The sequence below is a fragment of the Corylus avellana genome, chromosome ca5, assembly GCF_901000735.1.
Source record: "Corylus avellana chromosome ca5, CavTom2PMs-1.0".
Lineage (NCBI taxonomy): Eukaryota > Viridiplantae > Streptophyta > Magnoliopsida > Fagales > Betulaceae > Corylus > Corylus avellana.
This window is the reverse complement of record NC_081545.1, coordinates 34,616,305-34,637,304: the sequence shown is the minus strand read 5'-3', so window position 1 is coordinate 34,637,304 and position 21,000 is coordinate 34,616,305. Positions and strand designations below refer to the sequence as shown.

At 36.3% G+C, this 21,000-nt stretch overlaps 3 protein-coding genes across 3 annotated transcripts in view; 2 read left to right on the top strand and 1 right to left on the bottom strand.

Annotated features, from left to right (window-relative positions):
- LOC132180396 (uncharacterized) overlaps nt 1-9,190 on the top strand; it is a 19,497-nt gene extending 10,307 nt beyond the window's left edge. Inside the window, exons 20-25 of the mRNA XM_059593198.1 lie at nt 3,479-3,766; nt 3,862-3,981; nt 4,083-6,635; nt 6,767-6,937; nt 7,020-7,241; nt 7,932-9,190. Coding sequence (XP_059449181.1) covers nt 3,479-3,766; nt 3,862-3,981; nt 4,083-6,635; nt 6,767-6,937; nt 7,020-7,241; nt 7,932-8,642 — 4,065 coding nt within the window. The 3' untranslated portion in view covers nt 8,643-9,190. The remainder of the gene's footprint in view (nt 1-3,478; nt 3,767-3,861; nt 3,982-4,082; nt 6,636-6,766; nt 6,938-7,019; nt 7,242-7,931) is intronic.
- LOC132180397 (lisH domain-containing protein C1711.05-like) lies at nt 584-1,467 on the top strand. The gene is made up of 3 exons (XM_059593199.1): nt 584-656; nt 750-1,055; nt 1,202-1,467. Exons 1-3 carry the CDS (start codon nt 639-641, stop codon nt 1,370-1,372), a joined length of 495 nt encoding a protein of 164 aa, XP_059449182.1. The 5' UTR covers nt 584-638; the 3' UTR covers nt 1,373-1,467.
- A 3,266-nt stretch (nt 9,191-12,456) lies between the features above and the next one.
- Nucleotides 12,457-18,817, bottom strand: LOC132181306 (pescadillo homolog). The gene is made up of 13 exons (XM_059594469.1): nt 18,703-18,817; nt 18,481-18,566; nt 17,658-17,906; nt 17,431-17,556; nt 17,233-17,317; nt 16,992-17,105; nt 16,407-16,500; nt 15,949-16,235; nt 14,918-15,025; nt 14,676-14,797; nt 14,148-14,367; nt 13,783-13,998; nt 12,457-12,737 (listed from the first exon to the last, which is right to left on the bottom strand). Exons 1-13 carry the CDS (start codon nt 18,724-18,726, stop codon nt 12,648-12,650), a joined length of 1,821 nt encoding a protein of 606 aa, XP_059450452.1. The 5' UTR covers nt 18,727-18,817; the 3' UTR covers nt 12,457-12,647.
- Between the last annotated feature and the right edge of the window lie 2,183 nt (nt 18,818-21,000).

Here is a 21,000-nt window from a genome sequence, read left to right as displayed (position 1 = left end):
TCCCAAAATATTATGTTTTGTGTCCATTTTTTGTTATTCACTCGGTGCTTTATTTGCTTATCAGGTAAAAGGCACAGATTTGGAGTCCGTAGAACAAATTCAGGCAATAGATTTGATTGAGGAAACAAAATCAGGGACCCTACAGGATTGCGCAGAGCGAAATAGGGACTTCAATTCTTTGACTATAACAAATGTGCCAGAGGTGTCTGAGGAAGAGATTAAAGAAGAAACCTTGAGTCAAGAAGAAGGCATTATTAATGACTCTTACTCTGCATCTACAACGGTTGAGAGTGAAGAAGCAGGCTTGAAAGAAGATGAACCAGAAAACAATGAGCAAATCAAAAGCTTTGATTATAAAGAAATCTCCGAAGAAGATCAGGTTGGACTTGCGTTCATATTTTGTACTTTAAAAATAATTTCATATGCGTGTCCTTCTATAACTAGCAACCCTTTCTTCACTTTCTCTCTCTCTCTCTCTCTCTCTCTCTTTTTAATAGGAATCTAGGGGATCAGAGACAGCAGCCTCAAGTACAAATCCAGAAAAGTTGAACACAGAGAAACCAGCAAGTGAAGACCTCTTTTCATCAGTTGGAGAAGTCTCAGCAAAAGAAATCTTAAAGGAAGACAAAAGTGATGCAATGAAGTTAAAAGAAGAGGTCAACTTTGTACACCAAATCTGAACGGTTCCCAAAATATTCTGTTTTGTGTCCATTTTCAGTTATTGAGTCGGTGCTTTATTTGTTTAACAGGTCAAAGGCACAAACTTGGAGTTCATAGAACAAATTGAGGCAACAGATTTGACAGAGGAAACAAAATCAAGGACCTTACAAGATCATGCAGAGCCAAATAAGGACTTCAGTGCTTTGACCATAACAAATGTGTCTGAGGAAGAGATTAAAGAAGAAACTTTGAGTCCAAAAGAAAACATTATTAATGACTCTTACTCTGCATCTACAACGGTTGTGAGTGAAGAAGCAAGCTTGAAAGAAGCTGAACCAGTAAACAACGAGCAAGTCCAAAGCTCTGATAACAAAGAAACCTCCAAAGAAGATCAGGTTGGACTTGGATATAAATTTTAAGCTTTAAAAAATACTTCATCGGTGTTTTTTTCAATAAGTAACAAACCTTTCTCTCTCTTTTTTTTTTTTTTTTTTTTAATTATTATTATTATTTTTTTATCATCTTTTTCCTTTTTTAATAGGAATTTAGGGGATCACAGACAATAGTTTCAAATAAGTCAAACACAGAGAAACCATCTAATGAAGACCTCTCTTCATCAATTGGAGAAGTATCGGCAAAAGAGAGCTTAAAGGAAGACAAAAGTGAGGATACGACGTTAAAAGAAGAGGTCATCTTTGTATACAAAATCTGAATGGTTCCCAAAATATTTTATTTTGTGTCCATTTTCAGTTGTTGACTTAGTGCTTTATTTGTTTAATAGGTCAAAGGCACAAATTTGGAGTTCATAGAACAAATTGAGACAATAGATTTGACAGAGGAAACAAAATCGGGGACCTTACAGGACTATGCAGAGCCAGAGAAGGACTTCAGTGCTTTGACTATAGCAAATGTGCCTGATGTATCTAAGGAAAAGATTAAAGAAGAAACCTTGAGTCAAGAAGAAAACATTATTAATGACTCTTACTCAGCCTCTGCAACCGTTGTGAGTGAAGAAGCAGGCTTGAAAGAAGCCGAGCCAGAAAACAATGAACAAATCAAAAGCTTTGAGAATAAAGAAATCTACGAAGAAGATCAGGTTGGATTTGGATTCAAATGTTGTGCTTTAAAAATGACTTCATATGTGTGTTCTTCTATAAGTAGCAACCCCTTATTTACTCTCTCTCTCTCTCTCTCTTTTCTTTTTTAATAGGAATCTAGGGAATCAGAGACAGCAGCCACAAGTACAAATGCAGAAGAATTGAACACACAGAAATCAGCTAATGAAGACCTATCTTCATTAGTTGGAGAAGTCTCAGCTAAAGAAATCTTAAGGGAAGACGAAAGTGATGCAACAAAGTTAAAAGAAGAGGTTAGAATTGTATACAAAATCAGAATGGTTCCCAAAATATTCGTTTTATTGTCCATTTCAATTGTTGAATCAGTGCTTTATTTGTTTAACAGGTCAAAGGCACAAATATGGAGTTCATAGAACAAATTGAAGCAATAGATTTGACAGAGGAAACAAAATCAGGGACCTTACAGGATCATGCAGAATCAAATAAGGACTATAGTGCTTTGACTATACCAAAAGTGCCTGAAGTGTCTGAGGAAGAGATTAAAGAAGAATCCTTAAAGCAAGAAGAAAAGATTATTAATGACTTTGACTCTACATCTGTAATAGTTGTGAGTGAAGAAGCAAGCTTGAAAGAAGCCGAACTAGAAAACAATGACCAAGTCAAAAGCTCCGATAGTTCTCCTGATGGGAAGGATCTAGCAACCATTGAAACAGAAGGAACTAGCTTAAAGAGTGTGAATATTGATGTGAAGCAAAAGGAATATTTCAACTCAGAAGTGAATAAGGACAATGATATTTTACCATTGGTAGACGAAGGTGAAGAAAAACTTGAGCATCAAATGGAGGATAAAGCTCCCGCCAGAGTAATTGACAATGAAATAGAATTGACCACTGGTGAGACTCCACTAAGAGACGAAATCACTCATGAAAAAGTGAAAAGTCCTTCTAATGTGCAGAAAACAAATGAGAAGTCAACACAAAAGGGAGATGAATCCATTAAATCAAAAGATCTCACTAAATTGCTGTCTTCAGATGATGGGAAGGAGGGTGCTATTCAAGAACTTCAAAAGCACAAGGATACAGAGTTACATATGGCCCTAGAGCTACACAATGAAAAAAATAGCTATGATATAGAAGATGAGAAGATCTCAAAGAGCGGAGAAACTGGTGAATTAGCAGGTCAAACTGAGGTATGCAATTTGGAGACTCAGAAAGATGAAAATCCATCTCATGAGGTGTTAAAGACTGTAGTAGTTGGTACATATAAAGATAATGAAAAGGCTATCCTGGAACAAGAGGGCTCTGTTCAGAACTTTGAAGACTGCTTAACAGATGTTGTAGTAGAGAAAGGAACAGTTGACTTGGAAGCAGGTGCTGGAAGCCAAGAATGTGAGCCGACAAACTCCAAAGACAAAAAACTTTTAGTAAAGAAGGTAAACATAAATTACATCACTCTATATTGAGTAAGCAATAAACAAATTACTTAATTTAAATGGCTTCCTTATTTGATATAATATGGTGTTAGTAACGATTACAGACGAAACATTGAAGGCCCAATTAACCACAAATGCTGATTTGTCCAATGATTTCATGAACACTCCATCTCACATGACTAACTCGGATGTTCATATTTGTTTCTGTTGTTTATTTCTCTTTCTCTATGGAATCAAAGCACCACCAATATATTTCTCTTTCTACAACGAACTACATTAAGCTTTTTACTAATATATTGGTCTGGAACAGAATCTTGAATCAGCTGATCTTGGTCAAAAGTTTGATTTTGTCTCCGAATCAGTGAGCAAAGATCAAAGCGATGAAACATTCCCTCAAACCAGCAAGGGTCAAACTGAGGAGAGCAGCAATGACGTTCAGGATTGGAATTCCAAATTTGTTGAACGACAAATTATTGGACAAGTTCAACATGAAACGGAGAGAAAAATGGCAATGCAGCCCCAATTGGAGGCTGAAGATCATATTAATGTATCACAATATGCAAAAGAGACCATTACCAATGTCATTGCTACTGAAGAGGTTAGGAGATCAACTCACACATAGTCATAATTTCTTTTCCATGAGTGATTTCCCAAGGTTCTATTTGCTCTGTTGATATTAAAATTATTGAACAGGTGCATGAGGGAGTTGAGAAAGTTGATGGAAGTGAAAGCATCAAAGAACATGCCATACATGGAGAGAGCGACTTGACGGAAATTCATACGGTATCTGTTGGAGATGAAATTCTTGAGAAGGTGAGTTAAATTAGTATAGAGATTCTATGTTATATACATCACATGCTGCTTCTTTTTCTTCTTCCTCCAAACATTGATTTGAAATGTTATTTGATAAACAGGTGAAAGACTCTGGCCCAAAATCAACTGAGAATCTTAAGGCAACAGACTTCAATGAGCAGACAGCAACACTGAACACAGGTATTGAAGAAGACCCAACAAGGGAGGAAGAAGCACCTGGTACAAAAGCACCAGAAGAAGAAAAGATACAAGATGAAGGTAGTCTTAAGCCTGTAGATGAAGATACAGAAGAAAAGATTAAAGAGGAGATCAAAGTGCAAGTGGATGATTTTCATGACAAGAATGACAATGCAACTGTGGTAGCAGCAGAATCAAGCTCAGGGGAAGCTCAGATGGATGACAAACATGTAAAGGACACTAGCTCAGATGAGAGTTTAGAAACAATCAAAACTAACCAGTGCCCACAAGCTGAAGAAGTTGGCAGCAAGAAACCTGAGAAAACCTCCTCTAGCTTGGTGTCTCAACTACCGAATACGGATCACAAAAATGTAGAGAAAGAGAGTGTAACTCTGGACGAACCAAATGCAGATGAAGTTGAGGAAACCAAAACAGTTTTCCAGTCCAAATATCATGGTGTTGAAGAAACTGATAAAACTGGGCAAAGTTTAAGAGTGGAAAAGCTGGATGCAGATGGAACTGAAGAAGCAATCAAAGAAGCCTCTGGAACAGTGTCTGAATCTAAATTTCTAGGCATTGAAGCAATTACTGAGGATGAAATCACTGCTGATCAGACTCTCCCTACTGGGAAGTTAGAAGAGCAATTTCAAACACCATCTTCTGAATTGCTTTCCTTGGAACAGGAGCGTGGACCTACAATCATAGTCAAGGAGACAGAAGCAATAAAAACAAGGGAAGGGGAGATGCTTGATGATAAGAAAATTGATGATTCTTCTGCCACAAAGGCTACAGAAGATATGTGCCTGCAAAAGGAAGAGCAGCTCCAAACACTATCTTCCACAATGCTTTCCAGGGAACAGGAGCATGGAACTACAACAGCATTCAAGAAGACAGAAGGAGAAAGCACAAGGGAAGCAGACAACAAGAATATCAACAATTCTTCAGCAATAAAGGCAACAGAAGAGACATGCTTGGAGCAAGAGGAGCCCAGGGAACTCAATGTCTCCAAATTGGGGATTGAAATCAACAAAGAGATACAGATAGACAGCTCAAATAAATTAAATAAGGAAGAATGTTGCACATCAGATGGAGCTAGAAAATTGGGGACTGAAGAAAACGAAGAGAGAAAATACTCCCATGCTTTATCAGAAAGTGAGAAAACTGGAGAACTGACAAGACAAATCGAGGAACCCTCCAATATTAGCTTTGACATAAGTGAAAAAGCTTTTGAACCTGTGTTGGATGTTCACAGTCATGAAGTACACATTAGCTCAGAAGAAAAGGTACAGGATGAAGGTATTGTGAAGCTTGTGGATGTCTCCACCACAGTAGCTGAAGAATCATTAGAAAATATTAAAGAGGAAATCATAGTGGAAGTGGATAATAGTTGTGACAAAACTGAAAATGCAAATGCAGAAATGGTAACAGCTGAATCAAGCTCAGGGGAACCTCAGCTGCATTACATGTCAACAAAAGATATTATCTCACATGAGAGATGTCAAGAAACAATTATAATGGAGTCCAGTCCACTGGCTGAAGAAGTTGCTAGCATGAAGCTCGAAGAAACTTCCTCTAACTTGCCATCTCAACTCCCAAATATGATTAGCGAAAATGCAGAGAAAGAAGGTGAAACTCTGGAAAGTCTAGATGCACATGGAGTTGAGGAAACCGAAACAACTTCTGATTCAGTTTTCGAGTCCAAATATCAGAGTGTTAAAGAAACTGATGAAACTGGGCAAAGCCTAAAAGTAGAGAAGCTGGATGCAACTGATATTGAAGATGTCAAAGAAACTTCAGAAACAATGTCAAAACCTAAAGCTCTAGAAGTTGAAGCAGTTAGCGAAGATGGAGTCATTGCTGATCAGACTCTCCCGGCAGGGATGTTGAGTGAGCAACTTCAAACTCTATCTTCTTCAGTTCTTTCCAGGGAACAGGAGCATGGAACTACAACCACAGTTGAGAGGACAGAACAAGAGAGCACGAAGGAAGTTCAAACACTAGGTACTAAGAGTATTGATGATTCATCTGCTGCAAAGACAACAGAAGGGACATGCTTTAAAAAGGAAGAGCTCAGGGAGTTTGAAGTCCCCACAGTGGGGCTTGAAAGTGGCAAAGCCATACCGAGGGACATCTCAAATGAAGTACGAAAGGAAGAAAGCATCACTCTGGATCAAGCTTCAAAACTAGAGCCTCAAGAAAAAGAAGAGATCAAATATGCTGATTCTCCATCAGAAAGTGAGGAAATCAAAGAACTAACAAGACCAATTGAGGAAGCCTCCAATCACAACTTTGAGATAAGTAAAAAGGCTTCTGATCACGTGTCAGAAGTCCAGAGTCATGAAGTACTCACCAAATCAGAAGATATCAGTGAAAAGCATCTTGAGGCAGTAGTAATAAATTTGAAGACTGAAGAGAGTCAGTGCAAGAAAACAGCTGAAGCAAATCAAAAATCAAAGAATGAAGTTTCTATTGAAGGGGTCAGAGAACTATATCATGATTTATTATTTCATACAGCTTTGGATTTTTTTTTTCTCACTTTCCTTTCTTCTCGCTTTTCTGAAATATTTCTATATTAAAAACCTGTTCTCTGTGTGGGAAAATATAACAGGTCCCAGAGGATAAGGAAGTTTCCATGGATTCTAAATCAGTTTATCCTGGCGAAGAAACAACTATAGAGAGCCATCAAGGAGATGAATCAAAGACAGAAGAATATCTAGCAGAGGATACAAATAAAACATTTAAAGCCACAACAAATGTGAACCAGCATGAAGTATTCAGGGTACATAGTTAAATTTTATTAATTTTTCTCTGTTTCCTGCTTCTGTTGAAATGTAAAGCTGGAGCTTTTATCTATTATACAGCCGTCTGAAATAATTGACAAGGGCAGTGCAAGTGAAAGCATTGAAAAGAAGATTACAGCTGAAGATAGAACTGTTGAGGATGACAATGCAACGGAGAGCTTTCCAGATGAAGCAAAGGGAAAGAATGTCGAGGAGGCAGCAGTTAAACTGGAACTTGAACATCAGAGTGGTGAAACAAATCTCATGAAGGGGACACCAGAAGTCATAACTCCAGGAGAAAAGGTTAGATTACCTTCAACTCCCCTCCTTCTTCCTTCACATCAAAACATAATTTTTTTCTTAAAAAATGTTAAAAGGTTAGAGAACAAAATGGATTCTAATATTATGGCTTTAATTTTTTGTATGGTATCTCCACAGAAATACTACAAATGACACAGCTACAGTGATCTTGCACATGTTTTTGCTCTAAACAAAATGATCAGTGAGAATTTTTGCTGATTATTTTATAAAGAATGTTCTGAAGAAATCATATTTGACAAGAGCTTTAATTTCTTTTTTCCCTGAAGAGGCTGACCATAATAAATAGATAATTTAATAATTATAGAAGCCAACCACATGGATTCCTGCACTCAAGATCAACTTGCTCCTTTTTCTCTTTTTCTTTTTCCCCTATGAAAAATGAGGTGCCTTACTGCTGTATAAGTTACTTCTATAATCTCAAAAAAAGAAAAGAAAAAAAACCCAGAGATTTGTAACCAATCACAAGGAAATAACTTCAACCGCCATTTCGACCTTGAAAAGAACAAAGATATGCCTGGAATGTGACTAATGGAAGCCATTATTCAGTTTTCGCCAATGGTGTAGGACCATTCCACTAATTATTTCAAGAACTTACTGGAGCCTAAACATCAAGTAAAGAAGTTGAATGGAAAGGATCAAATTGAAAAGCTTTTTGATTTATCTTATATGCAGGAAGCGGGTGTAGAGATATCACAAGGAGAAGGCACCACAGGATTTTCAGAAGTCACTGAAATCAATCAAAACATTCAGCAGCTAGGGATGACCTCTTATGCAGCATCTCAAACAAAGATTTCAGAAGCAGGTCCCAGTGAGAGCACAGAGCCAAAAATTTCAACAGGCCATGAAGATGTTCCACCAGTGCTACAGCACCCAATCGATGAAACCTTGCAAAAAGTTGAAACAGAACGTACAAGACCTGTAAAAGCTACAGAAATTGATGCAGAAGTGAGAGGAGTTGAATGTCAAGGAGAAAAAAGAATGGTTGATTCAGGTGAAAAAATAACTGAGGAGTCAGCTAAGTTTTCATTATCCGACCTCATGCAGAAATCTATGAAAGAAAATCCGCAAGTGGCTAAAGACTTGACAAAGGAGAGACACCCAATGCTCAACAAAGCAGAAATGCAAAATGAAGAAGCAGAAACCACTCAATTTGGCAAAGCAAAAACAGACGAAGAGGAAGGAGATGAACACAAAAGAACAGATCCAGACTCTGACGCTCCAGTCATGGTAGAAGCCTCTAAAGATATTGATGTTAAGGTTGCACACAAGAAGTCTCATAGTATCCTATCTGGTGTTGGGTCAAAGGTCAAGCATTCAATTTCCAAGGTGAAGAAGGCCATTACCGGTAAGTCTTCTCATCCAAAGACACAATCACCCAAATGAAACAAGGATGTAGATGATTCCGGCAGTTGCAAAAAGTCGAATGCAGAGACAGTTATGTACAAGGGCTTGTTCTTAGTTTGATGTTTTGATAATATCACTGAGGTTTGATTGTGGTGTGCCTTTTTTTAACTTCTTGAGTAAGATGGGAGGAGGGAAGAAATTACCAAAGAGGGGGGGTTGCCACTGGAAAAGGGAGAAGGCAAGGATATGGGAATGTAGCCAAAAAAGGATATAAAAACGGCCCATTTTGTCATATTGTGGGCGCAGAAGTTGGCAGTTCTGTAAACATTCCTAACCTTCCAATAGGGAGGAGGCAGAGATGGTGGAGAGAATGTAAACAAATTATTAGGGAGTGTGGTGTGTATTTGTGCAGCTTGAATAAGTTCAGATTCATTATTTGACATTTGTACAGAGTCAATCCAACAATTACATGATAGTATAGCCTCAATGTCCATATTGTAAAATATATTATGCTCAGACAAATATCCAAAGACCATTATGTAAATCAATTTGGTTACTTGCTTGTATGAAGGATATTTGAAGCATAAGCCACAACCCTGAAGATGTAGCACGTCATAACTCATAAGTATCAAAAACCCATAAGGGCTAAGATTTGTCAAAATGTTAACTAAAAGATTAAACTCACACCTTAAACTTATTGGTTAAGTGTTGATTTAATTGATTTAACGTGGTATCAATTCAAACCTTATCTTCATAATTCACCTCCCATTTCAATTGAATATTTCACGTGTTGGGCTTAACTTATTGAGGGATAGTTTGAACCCACATGTAAAGAGAAGTGTTAAAAATAGTAATTAACTATTTAATTCACGTTTTCTCTCGGCTCAAGCTTTTGGGATAAACGGTAATTTAATATTGAGACAAAACTTATTGCCTCATCCTGAGAAACAACGATAGACTATTAATAAGCAGCCATGAGGTAAAAAAATTGACCACAGGGAGGGCTAAAACAGAAAGAGCGAGCTAGGCCGATGGGAAGGCTATGCGTGAAGCAGAAACTTCGACTCCGACAAGACCAAGTTCGGACATTACATGTAGATGAATAAAGCACCGATCAATACGAAACCATAAGCTGATACGGATCAAACTGAATTGGATTAACTATCAGAATTCAAGTATAAATATACATTTTCCACAAGGCATCAATCTAAACTACGACAAAACCCAAATACAATGTGTCAAAAAATGCCAATACGGATGGTATTTCCATTAATTAGTCTGATTTTTGTGGAATTCATGATAGTCAGTCATAAGGGGGCCAGGCAGTAAATAAAGGTAACAAGTAGAGGTGGTTTGGAAACTGACCATATGGTGGGCTCGTTAGGCAGTGAAGAACCGGCAAAAGTGAAAGCTTCAGAGTCCAGAGTCCTCTTTACAGAACGCCAATTCAAACTGAGTTTGAAAATTTAGAGTTCCGTTACCCTGTTTGAAGCTGAATTGGGTACTGGAATTACTGCGCGCCAAGTGAACACATGTTCGTTAGAGAAGACGCCGTCCAGATAGACTCAAATCTTTTCCTTTTTCTGTTTTTGGGCTTTTTTTTTTCTTTTTCTTTTTTTTTTTAAACGTGATCTGTTTTTGGGCTTGTGGGATGGGTTTAAGAAAAAACGGCCTCCAAAAAGGTTTAAAAGACCTCGACTCTGTAATATGTTTTAAGGTGTTTTTTTATTATTTAAAAAAAAAAAAAGTTTTGACGTGATGAAAATTATTTTTGTCAAGAGGTGTAAACCAACTGAGCTTGAGCGAACTTTTCTTGTTTGGGCTCGGCTCATTTAAATTTTACTTAAACCGAGCTTAAGGACAACCCAAAAAAATCGAGCCCGGGCTCGAGCTCATAATAAGTTGAGTCAAGCCGGCTGGCTCTTATATTTAATTTATTTTTTTAATTATAAATTTAAACTTCAAATACTCTTAAACAGTTCAAAAAATTAACTTGCATATGAGTATTTGCTTAGTCTGATTAGTTGAGTATGGAGCCTAAGTCAAGACACTTAGTTTTGAAAAGAGAGGATATGCATCATTTTATAATAAAAGGATGTTATTAGGAAGAAAAAAAAAATCATCAATTTTAAATATTAATATGAACAACTATGTGAACAACTACCAATTTGAGCCTTATACGAGCTTATCATGAGCCTAACCGAGTCAAGCCGAGTTCGCTTCGTTTAATATTCGAGCCAGTATTTATATTCATGGAATGCCTCATTTAATAATCGCGCTGAGCTCGCTCACGAACGGCTTTCTTGTTTAACACTCCTATGTATTTTTAAGACTTTGTGTTTAGGTTGTTTGTGAATGTTTTTGTTTTGAAAAAAAATAAATAAATAAATGGAACCAACAAAACTCGTATGATAACAATTTTTCATTTTTCCTTTTTTTTTTGGCAAAAAATAAAATAAAATTAACAACTTAAAACACAATTCACTTAAAACTATTTTCACATTTACATTACATTAAAACACTTTTTTTAAAGACATCTAGGTTTCGAATGTTGTTTTATTGGACAGGCGCACTTACGCTTGTAATTAAAACTTAATTGGCCATCAAAAGCTTTTTGTACCACGTGCAACAAAAATTCTTACTAAATTATAGTTTGGTCTCGTGTAGAGGCAAAAAAGTGATTCGATTTGATTATGAATTCGTTGAAATCAAGACACGTGTAGAGGCATAAAAGTGATTCGACTTAATTATGAATTCGTTGAAATCGAAACACATTTTTTATATGTTCAAACGCTGACATGTTTAATTTAAAAGGAACTATCACATGGAACCAACAAAACCCCCCCCCTCTTTTTTTTTATTGTCTTTGGACAATCTTTTTCTTTAGCCTCTAAATCCACAAATTGCACATTATTATGGATTTTTGGCCTCCACTTATAGAAAGAATTAGAAGTATATTTATAGAAACACCTAACTAACTAAAAAGAGGATGAATAAATATGAATATACGTATCATTAGAAGGGCAGTAATCGTCTCGTACTTTCGCAGCGTCTCCATTTAAATAAATGATAGCTAGCATCCCAATTGCATCTAGTTATAATTTTTAAATTTGATCTGTTCATAGACAGTAACTTGAAAAACGAAACCTTTGGCAACAGTCATGCGACTGCAGCACCAATGTCCCTTTCAGGACGGAGCGTATACAAATTAATTTCAACCAAAAAGAGGATCGCGTCTGCAATATCTCTAATATGAACCATTCATTATAAATGAACAATCCAGATTATGCCATGTCATTTAAATGGTGGTTGGAGATTAACAGTCAGGCAGTCGGCAGTGCAACGGTAAGGCTGGTGAGGATGGCAACGGCTACTGGAAAGAGGGTGGTGATGGGAGATGGCAACTACTAGAAAGAGAGTTTCGGGATTTAAATGAGGTGGCAAAATCTGGACCGTTCATTTAAAATGAACTGTCCAAATTAGAGCTAAATCACACGCATGATATGCAGGAGAATTCAATAGACTACACTGTTCTGCGATAGTTACTGCAGGCTATATCCTCTGAACTGAAAAGCACACGAAGAATGGACTGATAAAGTGCAGGCTACGAAGATATTCCAATGGGGCCCAGCACACAGTAAAGCGAATAGTGGATACGTTCCTTAAACGTTCGAATACCAACAGCAAGCAATTACGTGCAAAATGCGTTCTTATACAAAGATGATCCAACACCTTGCAGGTATCACATTAAGATTCTGGTAATAGTTTAGCTAAAGCTGTCACAGAATCAGGTGAATTTGAACCCTGGGGAGATAAAAAACTACAGTTTGGTTTCAGAGAGCAAAAGCAATGATGAGAAATTAAAAGAATACCTTACATATTTACCAAAATTTTTGGCCAATCTCAACCTCGATTGGCAATGTTGAACTCAATATGCGCCATTATGAAGCTTAAGCAACCTCAAGTAAATTAACTAGCTTTCTAACCTGATATGACTGGAAATACATCGGCAATAAATTCAAGAAAGCAAATTTCAGGGGCACATTAATTCTTCCCAGATTTCTGGGCTTCTTTATTTTTTCTATTCCGTTCCACCAGGACGTCAACTTTATCCTGCCTCCGTTTCTTGCTAATCTGAATTAAAATAAATAAATATTAGCTACACCACAGAAAGGAAACACTATCAAACTCGAAGATAGCACTTCAGATGGCATATGAAGATTTCAGAGGTAAAAGAGCATTTGACTCTCTAAATAAAATCTTACAGTGATAAAACATCAAGCTGAAAAATAATAAACTATTACCTAGAAAAAATGTAGCAACTCATCGACTAAAGTTATATCAACATGAGAATTAAGAAGCAATTAAAGTACGAAGATGCAAGTCACTCGCCAAAGAAGAAGAAATTTCAAAGGATTAACTCTCCCCACTCCCCAATTCTCTGCTTCCCACTCTCCTCTTCCAATGTCCTATTTTTTCTAGTTCCTTAAATCCCCCACCCCAAAAAAACATACAAACAAACAAAAATGAAAAGACAAAAATCCCTTTTCTCAAGTCTAGTAGAAACCATTGCATTATGTTTCAAATATTATTTGTTCTAGAAGCATTTGACCAAAAAAAAAGTTACCATCTTTAGGCGCTAGGACTATATGATACCAACACCTAATCTTCCACACAAACTATATTCATAAACAACCTTCACAAATATTGTAATATTACAGCTTACTATCAGATTACAATAGCTTATAGTTTTTTTTTAAGAGCTGCCTACTCAATTATACTGTATGAAAAGAAACATGCAGAAACTTCTACCTGTTTTCATATATAACAATAGTTTTTAAATACCAAGTCCTGATCAAACTAAGCAACATGGATGTACCCATGACAACAATGTACACAGATGATAAGCAATCAGCAAAAGGCATGATTCCAGTTCAAATATGAAATGCCAGTAACTGAATATTGCACATGGAAACATTATTGAAATGATGTACGACTTCCAAGAATTCCAAGATAGTAAACCCCGTGCAATGTGCATTGAGCAGATGAAAGAACAAATTCAGTATTCAGATATACTGCTGTTAGCTTTAGTACATAAATTGTCCAAGACATTCTAACTTCAAAAGCACAATTGTTTTTGGTTATAAAAGAATAAAAACAGCATAATTGATAAATTTACCTGCGCAGCTTCATATAACCCCCTCTTTCTACGTGACATCACAACCGTAGACCTGTTTGCATGATCCTGGACAATTTGTTGCAAGTCCGGCTCAGATTCCCTAGCCTCTGTCTCTTTAGAAGAACTCTGCTTATTTTCTGAGGCAATTGAAGAATACTGCACACCATCAACTTCCAGTTTCAATTCATTGAGATACTGGTTCTGCTCAATAAGCATCTGCATCCATTCCAAAACTTGGTAAAGTCAACAGGGATGTAGTCATGAACTTACTATGAAAATGAAAAATCAAAGAAGTCAAATTCAATTTAAAGCACTGTTTTGTATATGATTGACATACAATTGAATTAGTCAAAAGAAATGCCTACCTTGCGTTTTCTCTCAGCAGCTTCATTAGCTTCTGCTCGATCAATAATACCCTCAACCAGTAATTTATGAGGATCTTCTAAATCTTCCGTTCCTTCACCTGGTAATGGAAGGACTTCATTTCTAGCAAGAGCCTTCAACCGTTTAATGGTCTCCGCATACTCAGGAATGTAACCTTCAGCCTCATTGTCAACAAAAGGTGACAAGTGTGGTGGAGGAACCCTGTTGACACGTATCAATAATTCATGCATTGTGATTAGTATCACAAATTGTGCAGCAGCTCACCTTTAAAGTAACAATGAAAATATCAATCTTTAATAATAGAAAATAATTAATGTGGTTGATACTAGCAGACACGGAGGCCCACAAAGAACCTTTTTCTCAAGAGAGATGGTTTTGTGTGCAGAATTTATCTGCCCAAGCACAGGCAATCAGAACAAATACTTAACAATTATAGCGAAGGCCAGAGAGATTAACAAAGATAAATCAAGATCATGGAGACATATACGAGGCACTTAAAGAAAAATTACCTTCCCACCATATAATCCTCAGTTGGCAAAATGATGCGTGCATTAACACAATCATATACCCATTGTGGTTGCACATACTCTCTGGAGAGGAATATATGACCTTGTGTTGGTCGGTCAACAATCTGCACATACAAAAAGCAATCACTCATAATAATCATTGTTAAACATATTTCAACAAATTGTATAGATGTGTGTAATATGTTAAAAGTACCATCTCATCTATGATGTGTTTAATGGCAAACCTGATGGGTAACGCTTTGATCGGCCTCCTTATATGGAGCCCCTTCTCCCTCCCAGGAAACAATACCACCAAAAGCAGGAATGATGAAAAGCAACGACTCTCTGGGAGCCTGAACATAGCAAATTTCATTCATAAAAAGAAAAAATAATCACGAGACAAAGAAACAGCATAACCAAAAATGGAGTAGAGACTGGTAAGTTACAGCAAGAACATGCAAGTCCTGCCTAGTTCCAAACAAAATCAGTACTATGATTCAAAAACAGATACACGAGTGTCCTTCAACATTTAAGTGGACTTTCAGGCACTAAATCCTCAGTTGTTTTCTCCCCTCCTAAAATTTATATTTAAGCAAGCAATCAACCCCTGAAACTTTTTTTTAATCTATTGCAATATCTTCCTACTACTAAGGTTTCTCTCCATTATACTTGACTTAAAATTCATGTAGTTATCACATTATCACATGCTTTATTTTCTTTTACATTCGTTGACATCACATGATAAACATGTGAGATTTAAGGTTAAATATGATGGAAATTGAGAAAGGACTAAACTTCTGAAGCTATAATGAGTAGTGCAAAGCTTTCACATTGAATTTCAAAAGCCATAACATGCGCCAGACAACAGACTAGAGACAAAGGACACTTCAAAAACTTTTGCCAAAGCTGTTGACTATTCTGTAACCTAATGAATTTTCATCACAGCTAACTCAAAAGATGATTTTCTATTCAAACAAGAAGTAAACTAGCTAATAAGTTTTGAAGAAGAAGATACTCCACCCAAGGAACTTGTTCCCCTTTGCTGGCCAGCTTTTATGTTTTTTATTTTGTATCCAAGTTTTTGTTTTACGTGTCCTATTTTATGCAAGAGAATTCACCTCGTTTCATATCATTTAATTCTCTTCTCATAATGGCAACTCCCTTTGTACCACCCACCAAAACAAGAAAAAGATCAATACTGACAATTTATTGGTGAAAAACAGATCAAATTCTCATTAAGGTCTCACTAAGGTCAAAATTGACAAACTAATCTCACCTCACGACTCAAGAAGAATTTCATATTTTTAAAGAGTTTTTTACACTCCCTTGTATCTTCATCCTCCTCATCCTCATCGGCAACATCTTCAACAAGGCGCATCAGCGCACCAGGTTCATTGGAAGGAAGTTGATGTTGAAGTTGAGCTAGCCTTAATTCAGACTCATCAGGTGGTATCCCCTTTTGTTGGGTCTCAACTTGCTCAGATCCAGATACACTAGAAGCTTCCGGATTCACTACAGAATGTTTAGCGTTTGCATCAAAGTATCTTGACAATGCATAAAGATCTGCATAATTTAGAAAGTACCACATTACATTAATAATCCATCTAAAAAAATAAACATAATGAGCTACCTACCAAAACTATACAATAAAAATCCCATGCTTAGCTTCAAGCTGATAAAATCTCTGAATCAGAAATTCGAAATTTCTGTCCCACTGAACAGTGAAAAGTGTACCTGATGCTAAAGCTTCCAAGCGTGGATCAAGAATGGGTGGATACTTCACATCAATAGAATGATAGAGGTGATAATTTATGAATGCAAGGAGAGTCTGCACCCAAAACAAATTAAGTACATTAGAAAGATGAGAAGAGAGATTTAATAGAACAGACATCTTGTGAGCAAGCTTTCCGCATGAAAAGGTTCCCTTTCTAACAATTTGTGTTGGGGCCTGACTTTAACCTCTTTTGTCTTTGTTTCTCCTGATTTTGAGGACACCTTCCCCTTTTATAAAATATAACTACATACATAAACAGTTAAATTATTTTTTTTCCTCTGCGCTCTTTTAATGCATCATTACTTATCAAAAATAAATAAACAGTTAAAAATGTTATTTCTTTCTTATTCACATAAGTTTTAGTCTATAATACTCTCGACAAATTCACATAAGTCATGCCCAAAAAGCCTTCTACAGTTTCATCAACTCAACAAGCAATCCTCTTGGGTACAAACAATTCCTTGGGGCCAGCCCACTCTGGATCCGTGTGTAAGAGGCGCAACAAAAACCAAAAAACTAAAACACATGAACCATCAAAACCTAACCTCATAAACTTCCACGAATGTTAGCATGACATTGAAGTCAACATCATCACCAGGAAAAACTTGCTGCAGTGCATGAGGGGTCAACCATGTGATCTTTTGACCTTCAACCTCAGCCTTCAAGAACAAACAGTACAAAGATTTAAAGATTATAAACAAAGATCATTTCCATGCAATGACCAGATAAAGATTTACAGTAAAGGTAGCTGATAATATGTGCCTTTCACAGATATGAAGACTTTACCTGATAATATATGCCTTTCACAGATATGAAGACTTTACGTAATTTATGAGTACGTGAGATGTATGCTTGCCATTCATGACTCAACCTAGCAAATAAACCGTGATTTACTTGAGATAAGTATTCATGAGATGATCAGCCCTCACCAGCTCTCTCTATTTTTTTTTTTTTTTTTTGGGGGGGGCACAATACGAAGTATACCTTCGACAATTATGAATGCGCTTCACTGCAATTTTTTCCCTCTCCAAAGCAGGTAATGCTGCAAAAAGGTGCACCATTGTGAGACAATCATCCAAATCTCTGAGTGCATCAACAAACTTCGGATACCTATAATCCAAGCATTACAACAGAAAATGTTAGTGATTTTTCAATAGCGGCAAGCAACCCGCAATCACATCCTTCAAAGCAAATGGATGGAGTTAACAAACCTCTCACGGATAATTCTATCTAGCTTATAAGAAGGTGCACGGGTTCGCAAACGATTTGCGAGATCTGGGTTCTTCTTCGACTCGGCTTTCTTTATCTTCTTCTCATATGCCCTTATATCTCTAAATATCTCAAGTAAAGGCTCATGCTGCAGGAAAGCAATATCCTTCACATGGTAATAAGTATGGTGGTTTCCCTTCACCTTCTTCTTTGGCTCCCGGGGAAATATGCCCTTGAGAATGGATAGTTTCCTACAATTTTCAAGCCATTAAAATAATGAATTATTCATAGTCCCAGACAAACACCCTTTTCCAACAAAACAAAACACACCTCTAACATAGTTTATCCAATAACCAGTGATGGCATGTGCCATACAGACATATCGATTAGCACTTACTGACAACTATGAGTATAGGAATTTACATTCAATTTTATCCTAATATAAGTCACTCCTATACTGTAAACCTCAAAAATACCTAAAAACTCAAAAGGCCACGTTAGTGCCCATGACAATAATGCATACTTTTGATTTGACATTCTCCACCAGCCATTTTCTTAGCAAGTATTGCTCAAATTATCAAAAAACCAAAGCCTACATACCCAAATGATAGCTTTCATCCACAACAAAAATTATAACTATTATGCTACCAGCAACAGTACACAAGTAAATGCTACCAAAATAAGTGACATTGTGTAATTTTAAAGTCTCCAAGCGAGGCAAATCCAACTCGAAACTTCAAAAAATTTACATATAACCATAATCATATCCCTAGTACACGAACCAAAATACATAAACTACTTGAATAATCTGTGTGAAAGAGGAACCTGAAAACAGGAAGATTGACTTGAAGATGTTTGACTGCCTGTGACCTGGTGATGTACTTAGCAGCATTTCCCTCCTTTTTCTTTCCCTGGAAAATACAAGAGAAAAATTGAAGGGGAGAGGGTAAGAAAATACAATAGTATATAATCAATGAAACTCTCGATTTGCATATCGGCCAGCCATAGGCTATCGGAAAAACGCTGCGGCGGGGAACAATAACTTACAGCAGGCCTGTAGTGCTTCGGCATGGTTACTGCGAAGAAAGCTGAGCCACAGAGAGAGCGAGCGAGAGAGAGAGCGAGGTAAATGGAGGCTAAGGAAAGAGGAACAGAGTTACGTACAGCTCTAGGGTTTAAGCGGAGCTAGTTAAAGCGGTTCATACTGGGTCGGGTTGTGCGGGTTTTAGTATGACCCATCTTCGGGGAACTGGGTTAAATTATCATCTGGGCCCTAGATATGACAAAATGAGTTGGCGTCACAAATTCGTGTCAATCTGTTTATAACACGGACCCATATGCCAACCCAAATACAACATGTTTAAATAAACGTGTCAAACACCAAAAAATCCGAATATGATATATTTTCTTAATGGCTAACACGACACGTGTAACTCGCTTAGATAAACGTGTCGTGTCGGGTTGACATGACATAACCCGTAAACACATTTAAACGTATATATACAAATTTGAGATAAAAATAAATAAATAACTATAAATATATAGGTCAAACGTGTCAACCCGTGAAGCCGCTGATTGATATGACCCGACACGTTTTTTAAACGTGACCCGTTTATGACCGAACCCTGTTTAACTTAAACTCTAATCCTAAAATTACGTATCGTATTAGTGTCAGGTTTACGGATAACAAGTTAAATTGACAGCCCTAGACCTGGGTTGAGTGTCGTTTGGTCCATATAAAGAAACGACTTATTTCCAGTTAGATAAAATGTTTAAAAACCCTTGGCTATAGATTTTAAAAAAATTTATTGTTGCAATAAATATGAAAATTTTTATATAGCTTACTTGTTCCAATAAGTGGGGATTACTCAAGACCAAGTTGAATAGGTGAGTCCCATTACGCTCTCTGGCATTTACTATAATTTAAGTAGCAAATTACTTGGAATCCGAATTTCAAGTAATAATCATAGTTCTTTCAAATAGCACAAGAAAATTTATTCTTTTGATCAAAACACCAAGAAGGCCGAAGGGACTAATGATATGAATTGCCTAACAAGGCTAACATGGTGGTGTTTGATAATGTTTTCTAAGATGTGCTTTTTGTATTTGGTTGAAAAACAAAAATTAATATGACATAAAGGTTAATATAGTTTTTAATTTTTTTGTGAATACAGTTGTTAATGTTTTTATTTTTGGGTTAAAATAACAAAATGGAAGAGTGAAAGTTGCCATACATATGTTTTATGTTGTTTTGTGTTCATTTTTATTTTTTCATTGAAAATAAATATATTAACAAATAAGTCAAAATACAGAACTTATAATAAAGACTAGGAGTCTAGGACTGTATTCTTACATTGTTGTAAAAATATTTTGACAAAACATCTATTTAATTTTTGTAGGAGAAGGATGTAACTTATTATTTAAAAAAATTAAAAAAGAAAAAGGATTCGACTCTAGTGCAGTAAAAAAAATACAGCATATATGTTTTAGTTTTTTCAACCCTTCATATTTAAATTCACACTCTCTTTCTTTCTCATAAAAATACTTAAAATAAAATATAAACAGTTATAAAAACTATAACTTAGGCTCCATTTGTTTTGACATTAAATGTTTTTCAACGATAATGTATTGACCGGGTCTCGCAAATCTCAACTAAGTCTCGACGGTGGCTTGGCTAGGGTCCCGACAAAGGACTCAATCGAGTTTCGATCAGGTCTTAGGTGTTGCTTGACCAAGTCCAAGTGGTGTCCTAGCAACTCTTTATTGGATCTTGGTGGGATCCTCGTCGAGTCTTGGCAAGGTCTCTACGGGGTATTAGTCAAGTCCTGGGGGGTTTGGTCAGTTTCGACCGTGGTTCAGTGAAGTAATGACAAGGTTTTGATGACGTTCCAATTGGGTATGTCGATTTAAGAATTAAATATTAAAACTCGAAAAATGATTTACGGTGAAAACAATCTTTTGTAAATTAAATAGACTTTTGATGTCAAACCAAAAAATATTTTCCATCACACAAAATACCTAAAAATATGAAAAATATTTTTTATAAATTATTTTACACCGAAACAAACAGAGCATTATAATATAATTTTTTTACGAACACCCGAGCCAAATCCAAAAAAATAATGAGTAATGATTTACGTCAATATTTTTTCTATCTCATCTTACAAATTCAATATATCAATCATTAGATTCGTGAATTTCACACAAATTCATCAATTCATTATAGAAATAATTAAAAATATAATGAATTTGATCATTTCTACAAAATAATTGAGAGCTTTACGTCCAACCTTTTCGTCCTAAAAACTTGAGTACGCCGCTGCAACTACTCTAATAAGATATTTT

Coding starts and splice junctions, on each gene's coding strand:
- LOC132180397 (XM_059593199.1), top strand. Junction 1,056..1,201: donor AAACCTCCAAAGAAGATCAG/GTTGGACTTGGA, acceptor CTTTTTTAATAG/GAATTTAGGGGATCACAGAC.
- LOC132181306 (XM_059594469.1), bottom strand. CDS start 18,726: ATGCCGAAGCACTACAGGCCTGCT. Junction 16,501..16,991: donor CATTCGTGGAAGTTTATGAG/GTTAGGTTTTGA, acceptor TTTTGGGTGCAG/ACTCTCCTTGCATTCATAAA. Junction 15,026..15,948: donor AATTCTTCTTGAGTCGTGAG/GTGAGATTAGTT, acceptor TGCTATGTTCAG/GCTCCCAGAGAGTCGTTGCT.